The 17,011-nt window shown below is 41.2% G+C and overlaps 1 protein-coding gene across 4 annotated transcripts in view; it reads left to right on the forward strand.

Annotated features, from left to right (window-relative positions):
* Positions 1–14,734, forward strand: part of slc38a4 (solute carrier family 38 member 4) — a 94,183-nt gene extending 79,449 nt beyond the window's left edge. For all 4 annotated transcript variants that reach the window (XM_033038124.1, XM_033038126.1, XM_033038127.1 and 1 more), the window contains 3 exons: positions 7,692–7,836; positions 7,930–8,027; positions 10,675–14,734. In XM_033038124.1, coding sequence (XP_032894015.1) covers positions 7,692–7,836; positions 7,930–8,027; positions 10,675–10,776 — 345 coding nt within the window. In that variant the 3' untranslated portion in view covers positions 10,777–14,734. The remainder of the gene's footprint in view (positions 1–7,691; positions 7,837–7,929; positions 8,028–10,674) is intronic.
* The last annotated feature ends 2,277 nt before the right edge of the window (positions 14,735–17,011 follow it).

Genomic DNA, 17,011 nt, shown 5'->3' on the forward strand with positions numbered 1-17,011 from the left:
GGGTGGCTCTGTTCATTCACATTGTGCAATGTTGAGGACATCATTGTCATTAATGGCACTGCTACAGTCACAATTTTTCCCCTCTTCCACAATTCCTCTGCAGTGGCTGAAATTTACAGGAGTTGCGGAAACATCAATCCTTTTCTGCACAGGCTAAACCCACAGTGTTGTAGTATCTGTACATTAAACATTGTGTGGTTGTAGTATCTGTACAGTTTACATTTTGATTTCATTGGATACAACTCAAAAATTGAGTATAATGTACACATTGTTAATACATCACACATTCAGCATATTTAGGAGGTTGAATGGACAGACTTTACCATTGTGAGTCGACTGTAGTATGAAATTAGGGTGGCTGAAGGGGAAGCAATGCAGGTGCTAGATAAGCCATTGCCCATTGTAATACTGTGCACAGTTATGGGCATCACCAGGGTTAAAAACTGAGTATAATATAACAGGGAGACAGGATTCATTTCCCTTCATTTTCATCCTCATCCCTCGAGTTTAATTTAAGCATCCTGCACCTTGTGCTTTTAGAATGTCAAGCACATTTCCTACCCTTTGTTAAACTGTGAATTATGAAATACATTGATCTCTGTTTCCCTTGACCTTAAACCTGGTGAAATTATATCATTCATTTCCCATTAGCATCGAACTAGTGTTACCATGTTTATTTGTATGTTGAAGACTTCAAGGAAAAGTAAACAAATGCAAAGAGGCTCCATGTGTTTGATTTTATCGTGGGATGAATCTGACCATGGACCTAACCCAACTGGTGTTTATTGTGAGTGATCACTTTGGTTTGATTCAACAGGTGTGAAGGGCATTGACTCTTCAGATCTCTTTCTTGGACTTCTTGCCAGTTTGGATACTGACGTGGCTCGTGTTTTACACACTGGCAGCCTCTGCTTCCTCTTGGGAATTTCCTATCAACCAAGTCCATGTGCTGATGACATGATTATTTTTGCGTTTACTTCAGCTTTAATTTTAACAATGTGTATATTTATAGTTGATTCAGTATACCTGTCAATGTAAATTGTCAGTGCTGTCACCTGTTCCTTCTCCCCAGAGATGCGGCGTGCCCCACTGAGTGGCTCCAGAATGTTGTGTCTATCTTCTGCTAAACTGTTACTTCCTCTTGATACAATATTTGGTGAGGTTGTCCATGATTGACTTCGAAGTAGCACTCTAACTTCTGGCTATATTTTTAGCATACTAATAAATTCTGTCAATCGTGGTCTGTTAGAGTAAGTTTTATCATAAGGATATAAGGGGGGGGGGGGTTAGTAGAGTTGCTGCCACACAGCAGCAGAGACCCCAGTTTGATCCTGACTATAGGTGCCGTCTGGACAGACTTTGAATGTTCTCCCTGTATGGGATTTCTCCAGTTCTCTGATTTCCTTCCACATTCCAAAGATATGCATGTTTGTGGAGTCATAGAGTGATACAGTGCGGAAACAGGCCTTTCGGCCCAACTTGCCCACACCAGCCAACATGTCCCAGCTACATTAGTCCCACCTGCCTGTGCTTGGTCCATGTAGATCAATTAGCATCTGGAAATGGTTTCCAGTGTGTCCTAATCTATTAAAAGATAGCCTCAGAACACTTGAGTGCAATTTTAGCTATGGTTTCAGTAACTTATTTTGTCTGGTAATTTCTTGTCTCATTTCGATTAGAGAATCTTACCATAATTTTACAAATTATAGCGACAGGCATTTGCTCCTTAATGAATGAATTCTGCAACTGTTTTTATTACCCCTTCAGAGATCCCTGTTACTTTATCTGCAATACTGTAATGTAATGCTTGTGGAGTTTGTCCACTATTTATGGTTTGTTTAAAACACCAGCACTGGGTGAAGTATCAGAGATCTACTAAAGAATAAAACTATCCAAATGGCACCCAACGATGGATAATCCAAACCCAACCCAAGCCTGAGAGGTTTTGCTGTGTTTGTCCTGGTACCTGATCCTACCTGAATCTGTTTGTGTCAGGTAGTGTAGAAAGGAACTGCAGGTGCTAGTTTATACTGCACATAGATACAAAATGCTGGAGTAATTCAGCAGGACAAGCAGCAGCTCTGGAGCAAAAGGAATAGGAGACCCAGTCTGAAGAAGGGTCTCAACCCGAAATATCACCTATTCCTTTTCTCCAGAGATGCTGCCTGGCCTGCTGAGTTACTCCAGCATTTTGTGTCTCTTGGGTCAGATCGCAGTGGGCTCAGGTAAGATATTCGAGACTTGCTCAAAAGTCTGTTCCGTGCTAATTAATGCAGTCTGGGTTAGTACGAAATTTGGATGCAGGCACTCACCGACTTACATAATAGGTGGTTTACGCAAACTCTCACTCATGTAAACAGTTCTTTAAGCCCACTGCTTTATTTACGCATTGCACGTCTCAGTTCTAGTGCGTTACTGCCGTCGCATGCGGCCATTTCCGTAAGCCAGTCAGTTGTTCTCGTGCTCCCACGTGGTCTCTGTTTGGGAGCTCCCACGTGGTCTTTCGAATTGCATAACAGCTGACTTACATAAGGGTATGAGGGACGTAACCTTCACAGTCGGAGATTGTCTGTATTCCCAAAGGTAAAACCAGCAAAGATTGCAAATCTGAAATGTAAACAGAAAATGCTGAAAGTGCCCAACAGGCCAGGCAGTAACCATCTCAGTAACTTTATATCTGATGAAAAATTATTGACAGAAAATTTTGCTAAGTTTAGTGATGCAGCACGGAAACAGGCCCCATGGCCCACTGAGTCCACGCCGACCAGCGATCCCCACACACTAGCACTATCCTACGCACACTGGGGAAAATTTACAATTTTACCAAGCCGATTACCAAGCAATGGCTCAGTTACAAACTTTAAACCTGTAAGTCTTGTGGGTGTAGAAGGAAACCGGAGCACCCGAAGAAAATCCATGCAGGTCAAGGGAAGAACGTACAAATTCTTTTTTAGACAGTACCCGTAGTCAGGATCGATCGTGGGTTTCTGGCATTGTAAGCCAGCAACTCTACCACTGCTCCACCATGCCGTCCTACAAAATATTTGATCTGGTTCTTTCTTCACTGATTCTGCTGTTTCTGCTTAGTATTTCCTGCTTAGATTTTTCCACCTTTTTGGATAGATTTCTGTTTTTGATTCATACCGCATATTCCACTCTTGATTGTGTATAATATTTCCTAAAGCATTGTGCAGATTAGATAAACTACTGTGGTCTGAATTTTGCTTTGAAACAGTCAAGAATCACCATCATTATGCAGCGAATACTTTTCTTTGCAAACTCAGTTTAATGCTGAAATCTGAGATTCCGTCAGTAATCCATGCTGCCTTGCAGCATTCTCTCTATGATCAAGGGGTTAAAATAATGTTCTAGGCACTTTATGTAGGAGTTGGATAAACTGTTCCTATTTACTAAGTAGCTTGCTAAAAGTTGACATATTGCATTGGCTAAATCACTGTGGTAATGCAACACATTTTATTACTTATTGTTTGCCAGGGAAAAGTGATTTGAAGCTTTTCTTAGTATCCTGGGTATTATGTTCCTGAAGTATATCACACTAATCATCAATAATCAATTCCAAACACAGCATCCACTCGTATTTGATAAAGAACATTGTGCAAGCTTCATGAGGCAAGGAATGCTCAAGTAAAACATATACGCCAGCAACTAATTTATGCACATAACAAAGCAATTGCCTGAAACAACACAAAGAACTGCAGATGCTGATTTATACCAAACATAGACAAAAAGTGCTGGAGTAATTCAAGATGGACGATGTTTTGGGTCCGGACCAAAGAAGCCCGTTTTGGTTCAGATCGAGCCTGAAGAAGGGTGCGACCCGAAACGTCACCCATCCTTTTTTTCCAGAGATGATGCCTGACCCGTTGAGTTACTCCAGCACTTTGTGTCTATTTATAATAAGTGAGTTAAGCGAGTTGAGTAAAGGCATGGTGAATAAGCATGGTTGAATGTGGCTCTGTTCTTAAATATCACTTCTCTAGTCAGCATCTTTCATTCTATTCAGCATAAACTTGAGGCCATTCCATGTGCTAATTTGCAAGCTAATTCATCCCTATACTTGCCAGCATATACAGCTTTGCATATAAGCAATGGCTCAGTTACAAACTTCCATCCTGAGTTCTCAACCCTTCATGGTATCACCCACCTTACCTCCAGCCCTTGAAGGTTTCTATCTTCTTCCTATTCAGACCTCTTGAGTATCTTAACCCTAATTATTGCAGCATCACCAGCCAGTTCAACTACCAGGGCCTAAATATTTCTGTAGAAACAAGGACCTGCAGATGCAGGTTTACAAAAAAGGACGTAAAGTGCTGGAGTAACTCAATGTGGAAACAGGCACTTCGGCCCAACGTGTCCGTACTGACCAGTGATTCCCGTACACTAGCACTATCCTGTACACTAGGGACATTTTATAATCTTTACTCAAGCCAATTAACCTACAAACCTTTACGCCTTTGGAATGTGGGAGTAATGCGGAGCATCCGGGTTAAACCCACGCAGTCACGGGGAGAACGTACAAACTCCATACAGACAGCACCTTGAGTCAGAATCGTACATAGCTCCCTAGTGCTGTAAGGCAGCAACTCTACCGTTGTGCAACTATGCCATCTTCTCTGGAGAACATGGCTAGGTGACGTTTTGGGTGAGGACCCTGCTTTGGGAACTTTTAAGAACTTTGTGACTTTTCTGTCTCTCTTCTTATCTCCATTAATATATATATTTCCCTATTGATTTAATATCTTGAAATTTTATTTGATGGTGTTTCTGTGAAACATCTTGATACCTCATTAATCTGTTCAATATCCCATCAAGATATAAATTGGTATTTGCATTTATGGAGTAGGGGGAAATGGATCTAAAGTGTTGAGATTTAAAAAGAGAAACCGAAAACTTAGAGTCATTAAATATATAACATTATTGGAAGGTACAAGTTCTGTTCAAGGCTAGTGTATGTCTTGGAGTGATATCATGAAGAATATTCTTAAAGTTACTCCCATAATTTTCTAACCTAGTTGCATTTACCAAATCCTCTTTGGTTAATAGCTGTATGCAAGTTGGTTAAAGTCATAATAATGGCACATTAGCTTATCACTGTTTAATGCATTTGGATGAAATTCCATTGCATTAAGTTTGCAGAGAGGAAAAATCAAACAATGGTTGCAAGCCTGCACCTTAATACCTGGTCAAAGGTAAAAACATCACTATTTGGAAATGTAAAATAAAATCATGAAATGCTGGAAATATTTGTGGTTGGGTGGTATAAATGAAAAGACAAACAGTTAATGTTTCAGGTCAAGGCCTTCCATTCATTGCATTAGTATTTAGGATTGAAGCATGTATTTAAATAAAGCACTTTTCTTGCATGATGCATAACTTTGAACCATTTTTCTAAGATGGCAGGTTTACACAGAGAAAGCTCTTCAGCTGTTGTATCTTCATTGCCAAATGGAAGATGTTTTAATTTAAACGGAGGCAGGTTCAACAGACAAAATTGTTTTGTCAGTTCGCTTTCAAATATTTTTTCCTTCACGTCTCATTTATTGTGATTAGGCCTTTGCACATTGTCTCCTTGTGTAGTCATAACTGTTCCACTCTTCATATCTTCATCTTGCTACTCCTAACATTTTGTAGGAAAGTATTGCTGCATGATTTATGTACTGCACTCAATGTGCAGCTTTTATTTGAAACTATTTTTAAAAATCACATACAAGCTTTACTCTGTCTTTATAAAGTTACAGGTGTGCTTTCAGTTGAACTTCTTGATTTCCCGTTCTAATTCATTAAAACCATTGGAACAATGGAAGTAGTTTACCGTCATCAATGTAAATCATTTCCTTCAAATGTAGGCACTGAAATATGAAATTCTTTGTTTTGCACACCATACATAAAGTATGCAGAGTCACCACGTACAGGGTGCCGACAAAGTTCCAAAGTGTTCAATGTAGTCCCAATGGTCCCGCTTTGTTCTCGGCGGTCCCCCTTCACTCCAAGTCCCTCTTTGTTCCCTCGGCGGTGCGTCCTTGACCGTCCACTAGCACCCACCGCGGGTCCTTCCCACCTCCGGCATTATCTCTAGCATTTTCCTGAACTAGCTACAGCGAGAGCCCCGTTAACATTTCTGAGATCAGAAATGCCCAGAGATACATAATTGGTATTTTCAAATGTTTACTATAAATGGAGGCTCAACACCAAGGGGTAGAAAGTCATCCTTAGCCTGCAACGTTACCTGAGCGATATGGTGGAGGCCACTTATTGTACTCCAGCACTGACATTTTGCCATGATTGCTAGATAATAAACATGTCACATGTGATCAGGGCTTGCAAATTCTGCCCCTGGAAAATAATTGAAGGAAAGGTTTTTAAATTGGTTGTGAATAAATTGCTTTATTATTATTATGAATATTATAGATTGTGTCTACTGCATTACAAGCACTACGTTCACTTATACTTCCCATTCTCCTGAGATGCTGCCTGTCCCGCTGAGTTCCTCCAGCATTTTGTGTCTACCCTCATACTGACCATTCTGTCCTGGGCCTCCTCCACTGTCAGAGTGAGGCCACATGCAAATTGGAGGAACAGCACCTCATATTTCACTTGGGCAGCTTACAACCCAGCAGTATGAATATTGATTTATCTAATTTCAAGTAACCCTTGCATTCCCTCTCTTGTTGTCCCTCCCCCACCCTAATCACCCTGCTAGTTATACTGTTCATGTCTCCTCATCATCCCCTCCTCCACAGCCAACAATGGACCATTATGGGCTCTTTGGTCATTGGTGCCGGCTCTGATTTGTTCTGTATCTTTTCAGACCTCCAGTTTCCCACTCCCATGACGATATCTGAAGAAGGGACTCAACCCAAACCGTCACCTTCCCAATGGAAGCCTATTTATTTTCCTCTGAAATGCTTACCAGCGTCTGACACTAAAAAGAATTGCAAGTATAAGGACTTGTTCGTAACCTCGAGATTTACAGAAGCATTTTCCAGCTAGTTGGGTGTATCAAGGGAATTAGGAGAGGGATTGCAAACACAAGGTCTACTTTTAACCAGAGGCCCAGATTACACAGCGGGAGGTTCGATGTCACTGGAACAACCACCGAATGCAACAAATATTGTCCCCAGAACATTAAATGCAATCAGCAGGAAGCTTCTCATTATCAAGAGTTAGTACTTCTGTCAAATACCTGGGGAACTGGGGTAATTTTGAATGATCAGAATGGGCAATGTTGATTGTGGCAGAGGACCTGAAATGTCACCTATACCTTTTCTCCAGAGATGCTGCCTGACGCGCTGAGTTACACTGAAGATAGACACAAAATGCTGGAGTAAGCCAGTGTCTGCAGTTCCTTCCGACACAAATATTTTTTTTTGCTCTTTCACTGACATGATCCTACTGTATTAGTGGTCAACTGTGATTTTCATTTGCAATTGGCAAGCATTATCGAACTTTAACAGTCTGCATCAGGTGGAAACCTGTGGCAGGTTAACCTTCCACCATTTCAGAAACATCCCACATTTTCACAATGTAAAGAATAATTAAGATCAGGAAATTGCATGACATAAGGATATGACATGTGAATCATAAAATGATTATGATTAGATATTGTGGAAAATATTACATTTTGTTCCAAATATTAGAAACAATTTCTAATAAAGGCTTCCTCTTTACAGATCCGAGCATCAATCCAGGAAATAATGTTTCCAAGGAGGTCATTCAACTGGATACGGCATATTGGAATTGCAGCAATCCTGCTGGTTTTAAACAACCTTCTAGTGATATTCGTTCCAAACATTAGAGATATTTTTGGCTTCATTGGTAAGCTCATGGGCACAACTGATGTTATGCATGTTAAGACCAGACAGGTAGGCATCCATATAATGTTTGTTTTGCATTGTGTTCACATTGCAGGGGCATCTGCAGCTACAATGCTGATCTTCATTCTTCCCTCGGCGTGTTATATCAGGCTTGTAAAGAAAGAATCAATGAGGTCCATGCAGAAGATTGGGGTAAGTAAATAAATGATGTTGTGGCAACATTTTTGTTTAGTTACAATGAAAAGCTTTTTGTTGTGTTCTATCCAGTCAGTGAAAAGACTATACATGATTACAATCAAGTCGTCCACAGCGTACAGATACAGGATATAGGGCATAACGTTTAGTGCAAGATAAAGTCTGATTAAAGATAGTTCAGTGGTTTCCAACCAGGTAGATAGGAGGTCACTCTCTAGCTGATGAGAGGGCGGTTCAGTTGCCTGATAACAGTTAGTAACGGATGGTATAACAACCAGCCATGAATTAACAAATTACGAGCATTGGATCATTGAATGTACAATACTACAGCTTGGAAATACACACCTTTTGACCACACTCTCCATGATGCCAAGTTAAGCTAACCACCTCTGCCTTCAGGTGACTTATATCACTCCATTCCCTACATATCCAAGTAGCTATCTAAAAGCTTCTTAAATGCTATTGTATCTCCCTCCACCACCACTGACAGCATGTTTCAGATACCCTCTGCTCTGTGTAAAAATAAAAAATATTTTCCCCTGCACATCTCCTTTAAACTTTGCCCTTCTCACCTTAAAGTTATGTCCTCTGGTCCATTCTTGACACTTCCATCCTGGGAATTGATTTATTTTACTGACTGGCCACCTACCTGGTTGGCCTGTGTCACACTAGTACTGGAGATCATTCCAACACCAGCAATAATTTGTTATTGCAGAGATATCAGCTGTGATAATTCTGCAGCCCAATTCGGCCTCACAATGACGTTAGCCACATTGGCTGCATTGGCAGGATCAAGGAGGGCAGACAACAGGATGACTTGAGACAGAGTGTGGACACATGTCCTCCCTCCCTCTGAATTTAGCTTCTCTCCATAGCAACCATTTGTCCAGCTCCTGAGGTAGACTTAGAGATGCCTTCTTAAGGTTCTAACCCACCTCCCCAGGATCACATTGGCAAAGGCATAGCAACTTGAGACAGTGTCCATTTTAATGCATCAAAATACAGGAACCCTTAAGGGCTTGTCCCACTTAAGCGATTTTTTTCGGCGACTTGCTGGCACCTGTCATAGTTGCAGGAGGTCGCCGAAAATTTTCAAAATGTTGAAAATCCAGCGGCGGCCAGAATAAGGTACGACTCTTTAGGCGACTACTCACGACCAAACAAGTGTCACCCCGCAACATGTCAGGTGCCGGCAATTTGCTGAAAAAATTGCGTAAGTGGGACAGGCCCTTTACTAGTTATTTTCTAACTCATTTTCACCAAGTTATAGCATGTCTTCCGAATGCACTTGAGGGTAAAATGCACAACATATTCAGAGTACCACAAAATGAATGAATGACCTCAATTTTCTAACCATTGGGTAAATAAAACTGTTACATAATTTTAGTCCTGAAAGGCCTGGCTCTAAATCTTTATTCATATCCAACCCTAATCAATAGGGTTAGATATGAACCAAGATATGAATTTTGTTAGCTGGCAATAATTTTCTGAAATTGATAATTAATCCCATGCTCATGGGTATAGAACATTAGAAGTAATTTATATCCATCATGTTGGAACATTTCCCCCTAAGGCCAAAGGAACCTAATCAGCTGGATTTATAAGACACTGGAGCAGCATTAGGCCATTTGGCTCATTGTGTTTTCTCTACCATTTGATAATGGCAGATCTATTTTTCCCTCTCAACCCCATTCTCTTACCTTCTCCCTGTAACCTTTGACACCCTTCCTAGTTAAGAACCGATCAATCTCTGCTTTAAAAATATCCAATGATTTGGCCTTCACAGCTGTGGAGAGGAATTTCACAGATTCATCAACCTCTGGCTACAAAAAATCCTACTCATCACCATTATAACGGGATGTAATTTTATTCTGTCCTCCGGTCCTAGACTCTCCCACTACTGGAAACATCCTCTTCACATCCACTCTATCTGGGCCTTTCATTATTCGATGGTGGATTCCTGTTGATACATTTTGCCAGCCTTTTATGTCTGCAATAATGGATTGCAGGGGTTGTGGTTGAGGGAAGTGGGGATGAGAAGGGGTTGAGTCCCTGCATAACTGGTTGTTAGTTCATATTCCAACAAGTTTACTAACCTGGGGTGGCAGTGTGGAGCAGCGGTAGAGTTGTTGCCTTGCAGCGCTGGAGACCTGGGTTTGAGCATAATGGGTGCTGCCTGAAGGAGTTTGTATGTTCTTCCTGTGAACGCATGGGTTTTCTCTCGGTGCTCTGGTTCCCTCCCACATTCCAAAAACGTGCAGGTTTGTTGGTCAATTGGCTTCTGTAAATTGGCACTAGTATATTACCCTCAAAATTTGGATAACTTAGAACAAGCAATCAGGTCGGTCAAACACAGTGGGCCGAAGAGCCTGTTTCCACCCTTTAGCACTAAAACTAAACTAAAGTCAAACATGATCTGAAATCAGCATTGTCCTTTGACCTGCTAATAATGGCACCATTACTACCTCAGTTCTTCATTCCTTACAGTAATTCCAGGAACTGGACCAATAATTTGATTACTTATGTGTTCAATAATATTTTTAATTCTGCATTAAAATGTACAATTACTATTTGTGGTTTTCGGGAAGAAAACAGTTTGTCGGATGAGTGAAGAATGCTAATCTATTTACATCTTGTGTTCTAGGCTACAATTTTTCTCGTGATTGGCATCATTTTTATGATTGGAAGCTTGACCCTTATTGTCAGTGATTGGATTCACAACCCCCCAGGTTCCGGTGGCCATTAACCTTCTGCTTGATGTTGCTAAATGGAACCATCAGCTATGCATCCTGTGAATAACCGTGGACACAGAGACTGTGCAAGTGGATGCTATTCCTCATTTTACTTCAAAAGGCAAGATTCCAGGACTTGAGCATACCTCATGTGAAGGCTCGACGCCAACTGTAGATAAAAGAAGGCTTGTCCTTACAAGGGATTGTATCAGTTCTTTTTAAGTTAACTTTAGATTTCAGAGGGAAACCGATTAAGGATGGATAACATTTGCAGTGAATGGATACAGGGTAGCACCATGAACACGGACGGCACAGTGGCACAACTGTTAGAACTGCTGCCTCACAGCGCCAGAGACCCGGGTTCAATACTGACCTCGGGTACTATCTGTGTAGAGTTTGCATGTTCTGTTCTCCCTGTTGCTTTCCTCTTGAGTGCTCCGGTTTCCTACCACATCCCAAAGACGCGCAGGTTTGTAGATTAATTGACCTCTGTAAATTGCCCCCACGTGGATGTGAAAGTGGGATAACATAGAACAAGTGTGAATGAGTGATCGATGGTCAGCGTGGTTTTGGTGGGCCGAAATAGGACCTGTCTCCATGCAGTATCTTTCAATTGATTCAAAATTGTATCACAAGTATAATTGCTTTTTGTAATTAACATGTAATATGTGTCTGCTGCTAGATTACAGGAAAACTGTTATCTTTGATGTTATGATAGCTTGCATATAGTTTTTAAATCTGGATTTTCAAACATATAGGTCAAGGGAGTTGGCTGCTGAATTTGCCTCTCTTTTAAAGTAAAGGGTGGCACAGTGGTAAAGCTGCTGCCTCACAGCACCATAGACCCAGGTTCAATCCTGATCTTGGGTGTTGTCCGTGTGGAGTTTGCATGTTCGGGTTTGTAGGTTAATTGGCCTCTGTGAATTGCCCGTAGTGTATAGTGGGATAAATAGTGTGAACGGGTGATCAATGTGCGACGTGGACTCGGTGTGCCGACAGGTTTGTTTCTATGCTGTATCTCTAAACTAAACTACAAGGAATGTAGTTTAGCTTGTCTGATCTACTCATCGAATGAGAAGATTGCCACAACCACTCACCCCACCCCGTACAAATCTCACCCACTCCTTTTAGAGCTCTTTTGCTTTTCAGTTAAAAGATTACCTTTAGAAATAATGCATCACCAGAGATGTTTTGTACATCAGTAAACAAGGACCAGATCCTGTATCCCATCACTGCTAACACGGTCAACCTTTGTTGTCTCCCCAATTCTATGCTATGGTTCTGGCCAAGTTTTTTTTGTTCCTCTTATCCCTAACAAAGAAGCACAAACTATGTGATGCAATTATGCCACTTCTGTTGCCTAGGTAACAGAGTAGCCTTATTTCAATCTGAATTTTAACCTGTTAAGGTATACAGAGACTGGAAACACATCCTTAATGTAACAAGAACATTGGTATAACGACAACTATTTATCACTTTCCGAAGTCAAAGCTCACGTTTTATCTAAATCACACAAACGGCAGTTTAACTTCAGCTTCCTTCTGTAGCAATGGTGCATCTGTATATATATATATATATTTTTATTACTAAATAAAATCTCTCTTCCGAATGGTGTTTTGAAAGTACTCTGTTGAATGCCATTGAACAAGTGTGGGTTTTATAGTAACATTGTCTTCCAAATACATGGGAAGGGAGATTCTTGTAATAACCTACATTGAGTTAAACCAACACTCGCTGTCAAAAATATTCTGCTGCAGCCAACTATAATTTCATCATTGTATATAAATATTAATCTTTTTAACAAGTTGATATAATTGGAATTAAAATGTATAGTACCTTTGTGTTTAGTTATTTTTTTAAGATTCCAGAAAGATGAATTATTCAAATTTATTGTTAAACTAGCCTTGGCTCAGTTCGCCAACAAAGTTGTTTTATGGGTTGAGTTCTACACCATCTCAACTATGACTTCAATCCAAATCTTCAGTTAGTTGTACACAATGCAATAAGTGCATGGACGGCTACTCTGGCGTGTTGTGTTTATTGATCTGATGTTGAAAATAAAATGTTTAAATTAATGGAATAAAATAAACTCATACTTTGCTAGTTTGATGATAATATTCTGGAAGGTTAATACCAATCTATAATAACACAAAAGTGCTGGAGTAACTCAACGGATCAAGCTGCATCAATGGAGAGCATGGATAGCTGACGTTTCAGTACTTCGAAGAAGGATCCCGACCTGAAACGTCACCAATCCATGATCTCCAGGGATGCTGCAAAACCCACTGAGTTATTCCAGCACCTTGTGTCATTTTTGTGTAAACCAGCTTCTGCAGTTCCTTATTTCTCTATCTCTATGATTTATTTGATACACAGAACTTCAAAGCTACTTTTATTTTTCTCTATTTCCATTTGCTATTTTTCTGCTTTACAAGTAATTTTGTATCATGATGTCAGGGTCTACAGCATTAGAGTGGAGAAGAAATGGCAAGTGGAGTTAATTTTATTTAACTAGTCAAAAGTGGATATTATTTAAAGTTATTTTGTGGATCCAAGTGTGTTTGATAAGCAGTTTATCCATGTGTACATGCTTTGAATGATCTTGGGGTGGATTTACTTGAGAATGTTATCTGTTGTAAATAGGAATGTCCAGTGTGAACTTGCGTAAGTCTTAAATGCTGAAACCCTGCAGTGAATCACTCTTGTGAGGGATTACTATCGCACAAACCTTACGATTGGATTTGGATGAGTTCCTTGTGGCCTTGATAGGTATCAAGGATGAAAATTCCATGGGCAGAAGAATTTGAGAAGGGCAAAGGGCAATATTGTTATTAAGGCAAAGAAGTCCCTATGGACAAAGTTAACTTGTAATGCTTAGATGTAGATTGGTCTTTTGGATTGTCTTGCTTTCAAAAATAAAGTTTATTGGTAATAAAAAATATACAAAACAAAACAGTGCAAAATTCTCCAACACATTCTTAGCGTCTGTCTATACATTCAATATTACTAGTTTTATACCCAAATGTGTTAGCATCTTTCTTTTTCCTTATACATAGCACAATGGGGTGATATCCCACCCCTTGCTTGAGGGGTGTCACCACTGGACTCGGCCCATCAATGTCCAGTAGCGATGGACTTTCGATGATGGTCCTTCCCCACAGAGCCTCCGTGTTGACTGCATCGAGCTTCAGTGCATCTCTCAGCATGTACTCCTGCAGTCTGGAATGGGCCAGTCGGCAACATTCCCTGACGGACATCTCGATGTGCTGTAAGACCACTGCTTTTCTCTCTGATAATTAAGCTTTTAACTCACATGGATTATTTCATCTTTTCTGTGAGATATTGGACTCTGAGGGTTGCTCCATGTGATGCACTGACAGCGAATGTCCACACAGCCACATGATTTGGCTTTGTTTGGCCTTGGTGAAATTAGGCACATTTACCAACATAAAACTTGGGCAGTAACTGCAAAAGTATTGGAATTGAAGCCCCAGACGTTTTTTGAGAAACTTTTTTAGACGCCTACTGAGCAGTTTTCTCTGAAGTTCTTTTCAGTATTTTCTTTGTTTATGATTAGTAACTTACACACACACACACACAATGACAAGTTGCCTTTTATTCTGAGCAAAGTTTTTGCGAGTGCATTTTAAAATTTAATTCAGCATCTGACCTTTTTGATAAAACTGCACCTAAATGGTTGTGTCCTCAAATGTCTTATTATCAGTGTACCTTCAAAACAGTTTGTTTTGCAACATGAATTATTCACTGTATTTGTGAATGGCTTGTGTTTATGTTGAGCTGGCTAAAGCTGCTATAGCAAGCTTCAGATTGCATTTTGTGTTCTAGTTTACCAACAAAGATGGTAAAATATTTTTCTGATGTAGCAATGTTTGGAATTTAGGGCTCTTTTGTATCAGGAGCTGTTATGAGAAAATGTATAATGCTGAATAAAGTTGTGCAGTATTAAACAAAGGTACATTTGCTCTTCTTGTTGCCAGCCATCAGTGGATAACAAATTGGAAATAAATTTGAACAGCCATTGACAAAATATCACGTGCCTTGGCTTTAAGTGAAACAAATGTAAATAGGGTGGGAAGAGATTTAGCATCTGTAACAAGGTGGGTTTCAAGTCCATTGAATGTGGTCATGGATTAGAAACTCCATCTGGTCCACTGTCCACATTTATCCACAACTCCTCACGAAAACTGACTTTTCAGTATGTTATGACGGACATTACCAGGAGCTCGTGAGGGATGTAAATACATGTGCAGACCTGCAAGGTGGCACAGCGGTAGAGTTGCTGCCTTACAGCAACTAGACACCAGAGGCGCCACAAGATTGGCAGCCCGTCTGTTTATTCATCATTTTTTTGTTATATTTAGTGTGTTTAAAAAGTTTGTGTAAATGTTTGTTTTATGTGGGGGAGGGGGAGGGGGAAACTTTATTTTTCGATCTCTTACCCTGCCGGAGATGCGATTGTTTTCCGGATCGTATCTCCAATCGCTCTGCGCCCTAACATCGTGGAGCTGGAGGTCTCCTCGGACTGACTTTGAACCCCACCGCAGGGCATGGACTTAACATCAGAGCCGATTCCTTGCCTGGGATCGCTGCAACCGCGGCCTGCGGACTTTACATCGAGAGCTTGCAGTCTTGGGAGAGGCCGAGTCAGGAGCTCCAACAACGCAGAGGTTCGACAAGCCCCTACCCGGGGTCCGATCGCCTCTCGTGGAGGAGCTGACATCACCCCGATGCGGGAGCTGATCGCCCCGTCGCAGAGTGCCCAAACTCCGCCGACTATGGGAATCAAGATCGTCCTGTCAACGGAAGGCTCGAGGTCCCTGACTGCGGGAGAACAAAGAAGGGAATAGATTGAACTTTCTTTCGCCTTCCATCACAGTCAGGAATGTGGAGTAGTCACTGTGGTGGATGTTCACGTTAAAATGTATTTTGTGTGTTTGCCTTTTATTTGTATGACTGACTTGGCAAATGAAATTCCTCGTATGTTGCAAAACATGCTTGGCTAATAAAGTATTATTGTATTACAGTGTCAGAGACCCAGGTTCAATCCTGACCTTGGGTGCTGTCTGTACGGAACTTGAACATTCAGGGTTGTGTGTTAATTGGCGTCTGTAAATTGTCCCTAGTGTGAAGGATAGAATTAGTGTCCGGGAATTGCTGGTCGGCGTGGACTAGGTGGGTCAAAGAGCCTGAACAGAACTAAACTAAATTAAACACAACACACTGTATTCCCAATAACTTTTGAACTCGCCATAGAGAGCCAGAGAAGGACATAATGGCCCTGATGGAAGCTGAAGAATTGATCAAATGCAGCATCCTCACAGATGTCTTGCGGTCATACCAGGAAAGGTTTCCTGCAAAAAAAAGTGTATATATGGTGTGGAAGTTTTATCTGTGTAGTTTTGATTTCACATTTTCAACATGGTTCATTTTGCAAACTTTGGGGAGCCCATCTTGAATTGGGCGGCACAGTGGTGCAGCAGTAAAGTTGAGCGGCAGAGACCTCAGTTCAATCCTGACCTCAGGTGCTGTCTGTGCAGAGTTTGTACATTCTCCCTGTGACCGTGTGGGTTTTCTCCGGGTGCCCTGGTTTCCTCCCACATTCCAAAGACGTGCAGGTTTGTGGGTTAATTGGCTTCTGTAAATTGTTCCCTGTGTGTAGGATGCGAAACTGGGATAACATCGAACTAGTGTGTGAGTAATTGTTGGTCAGCATGGACTCTGTGGGCCGATGGGCCTGTTTCCACACCTGTATCTCTAAAACTAATCTTGGTGCACTTTGCTGCTGCACTCTCTGACTACATCCAACGTGGTGGCACGACAAAGGCAAGGGCCACAGTATGGCAGGAAGCTGCTTCCTAGGACAGTGGAAAGGTGGCACAGCAGTTGGAACAGCTGCCTTTCAGCTACGGGCATCCGCGGGCTCCATTTCCTCATTGTGGGCGGCTGTCAATTGTTCCAGCTTCCCGCCACATCCCAGGCATGTGTTGCTAGATTAATATCCACAGTAAATTACTCCTTGGTGCAGTTAAGTGGTTTTACAAAGGGGAGTTCATGAGCATGAGACCCGCCCACTCACCCACACGGCGGTCAATTTACAGTGATGACTTAACCCATCAACCTTTGAGGTATGGAACGCCCCCACCGAGAAAATCATCAGGGAGAAGGTGCAAAGTTTGCTTGCTAAAAACGGCTCATGTCATTCGATGAGGTTATACAGCTGAAAAGGGA

This window comes from Amblyraja radiata, chromosome 19 (genome assembly GCF_010909765.2).
Source record: "Amblyraja radiata isolate CabotCenter1 chromosome 19, sAmbRad1.1.pri, whole genome shotgun sequence".
Taxonomy (NCBI): domain Eukaryota; kingdom Metazoa; phylum Chordata; class Chondrichthyes; order Rajiformes; family Rajidae; genus Amblyraja; species Amblyraja radiata.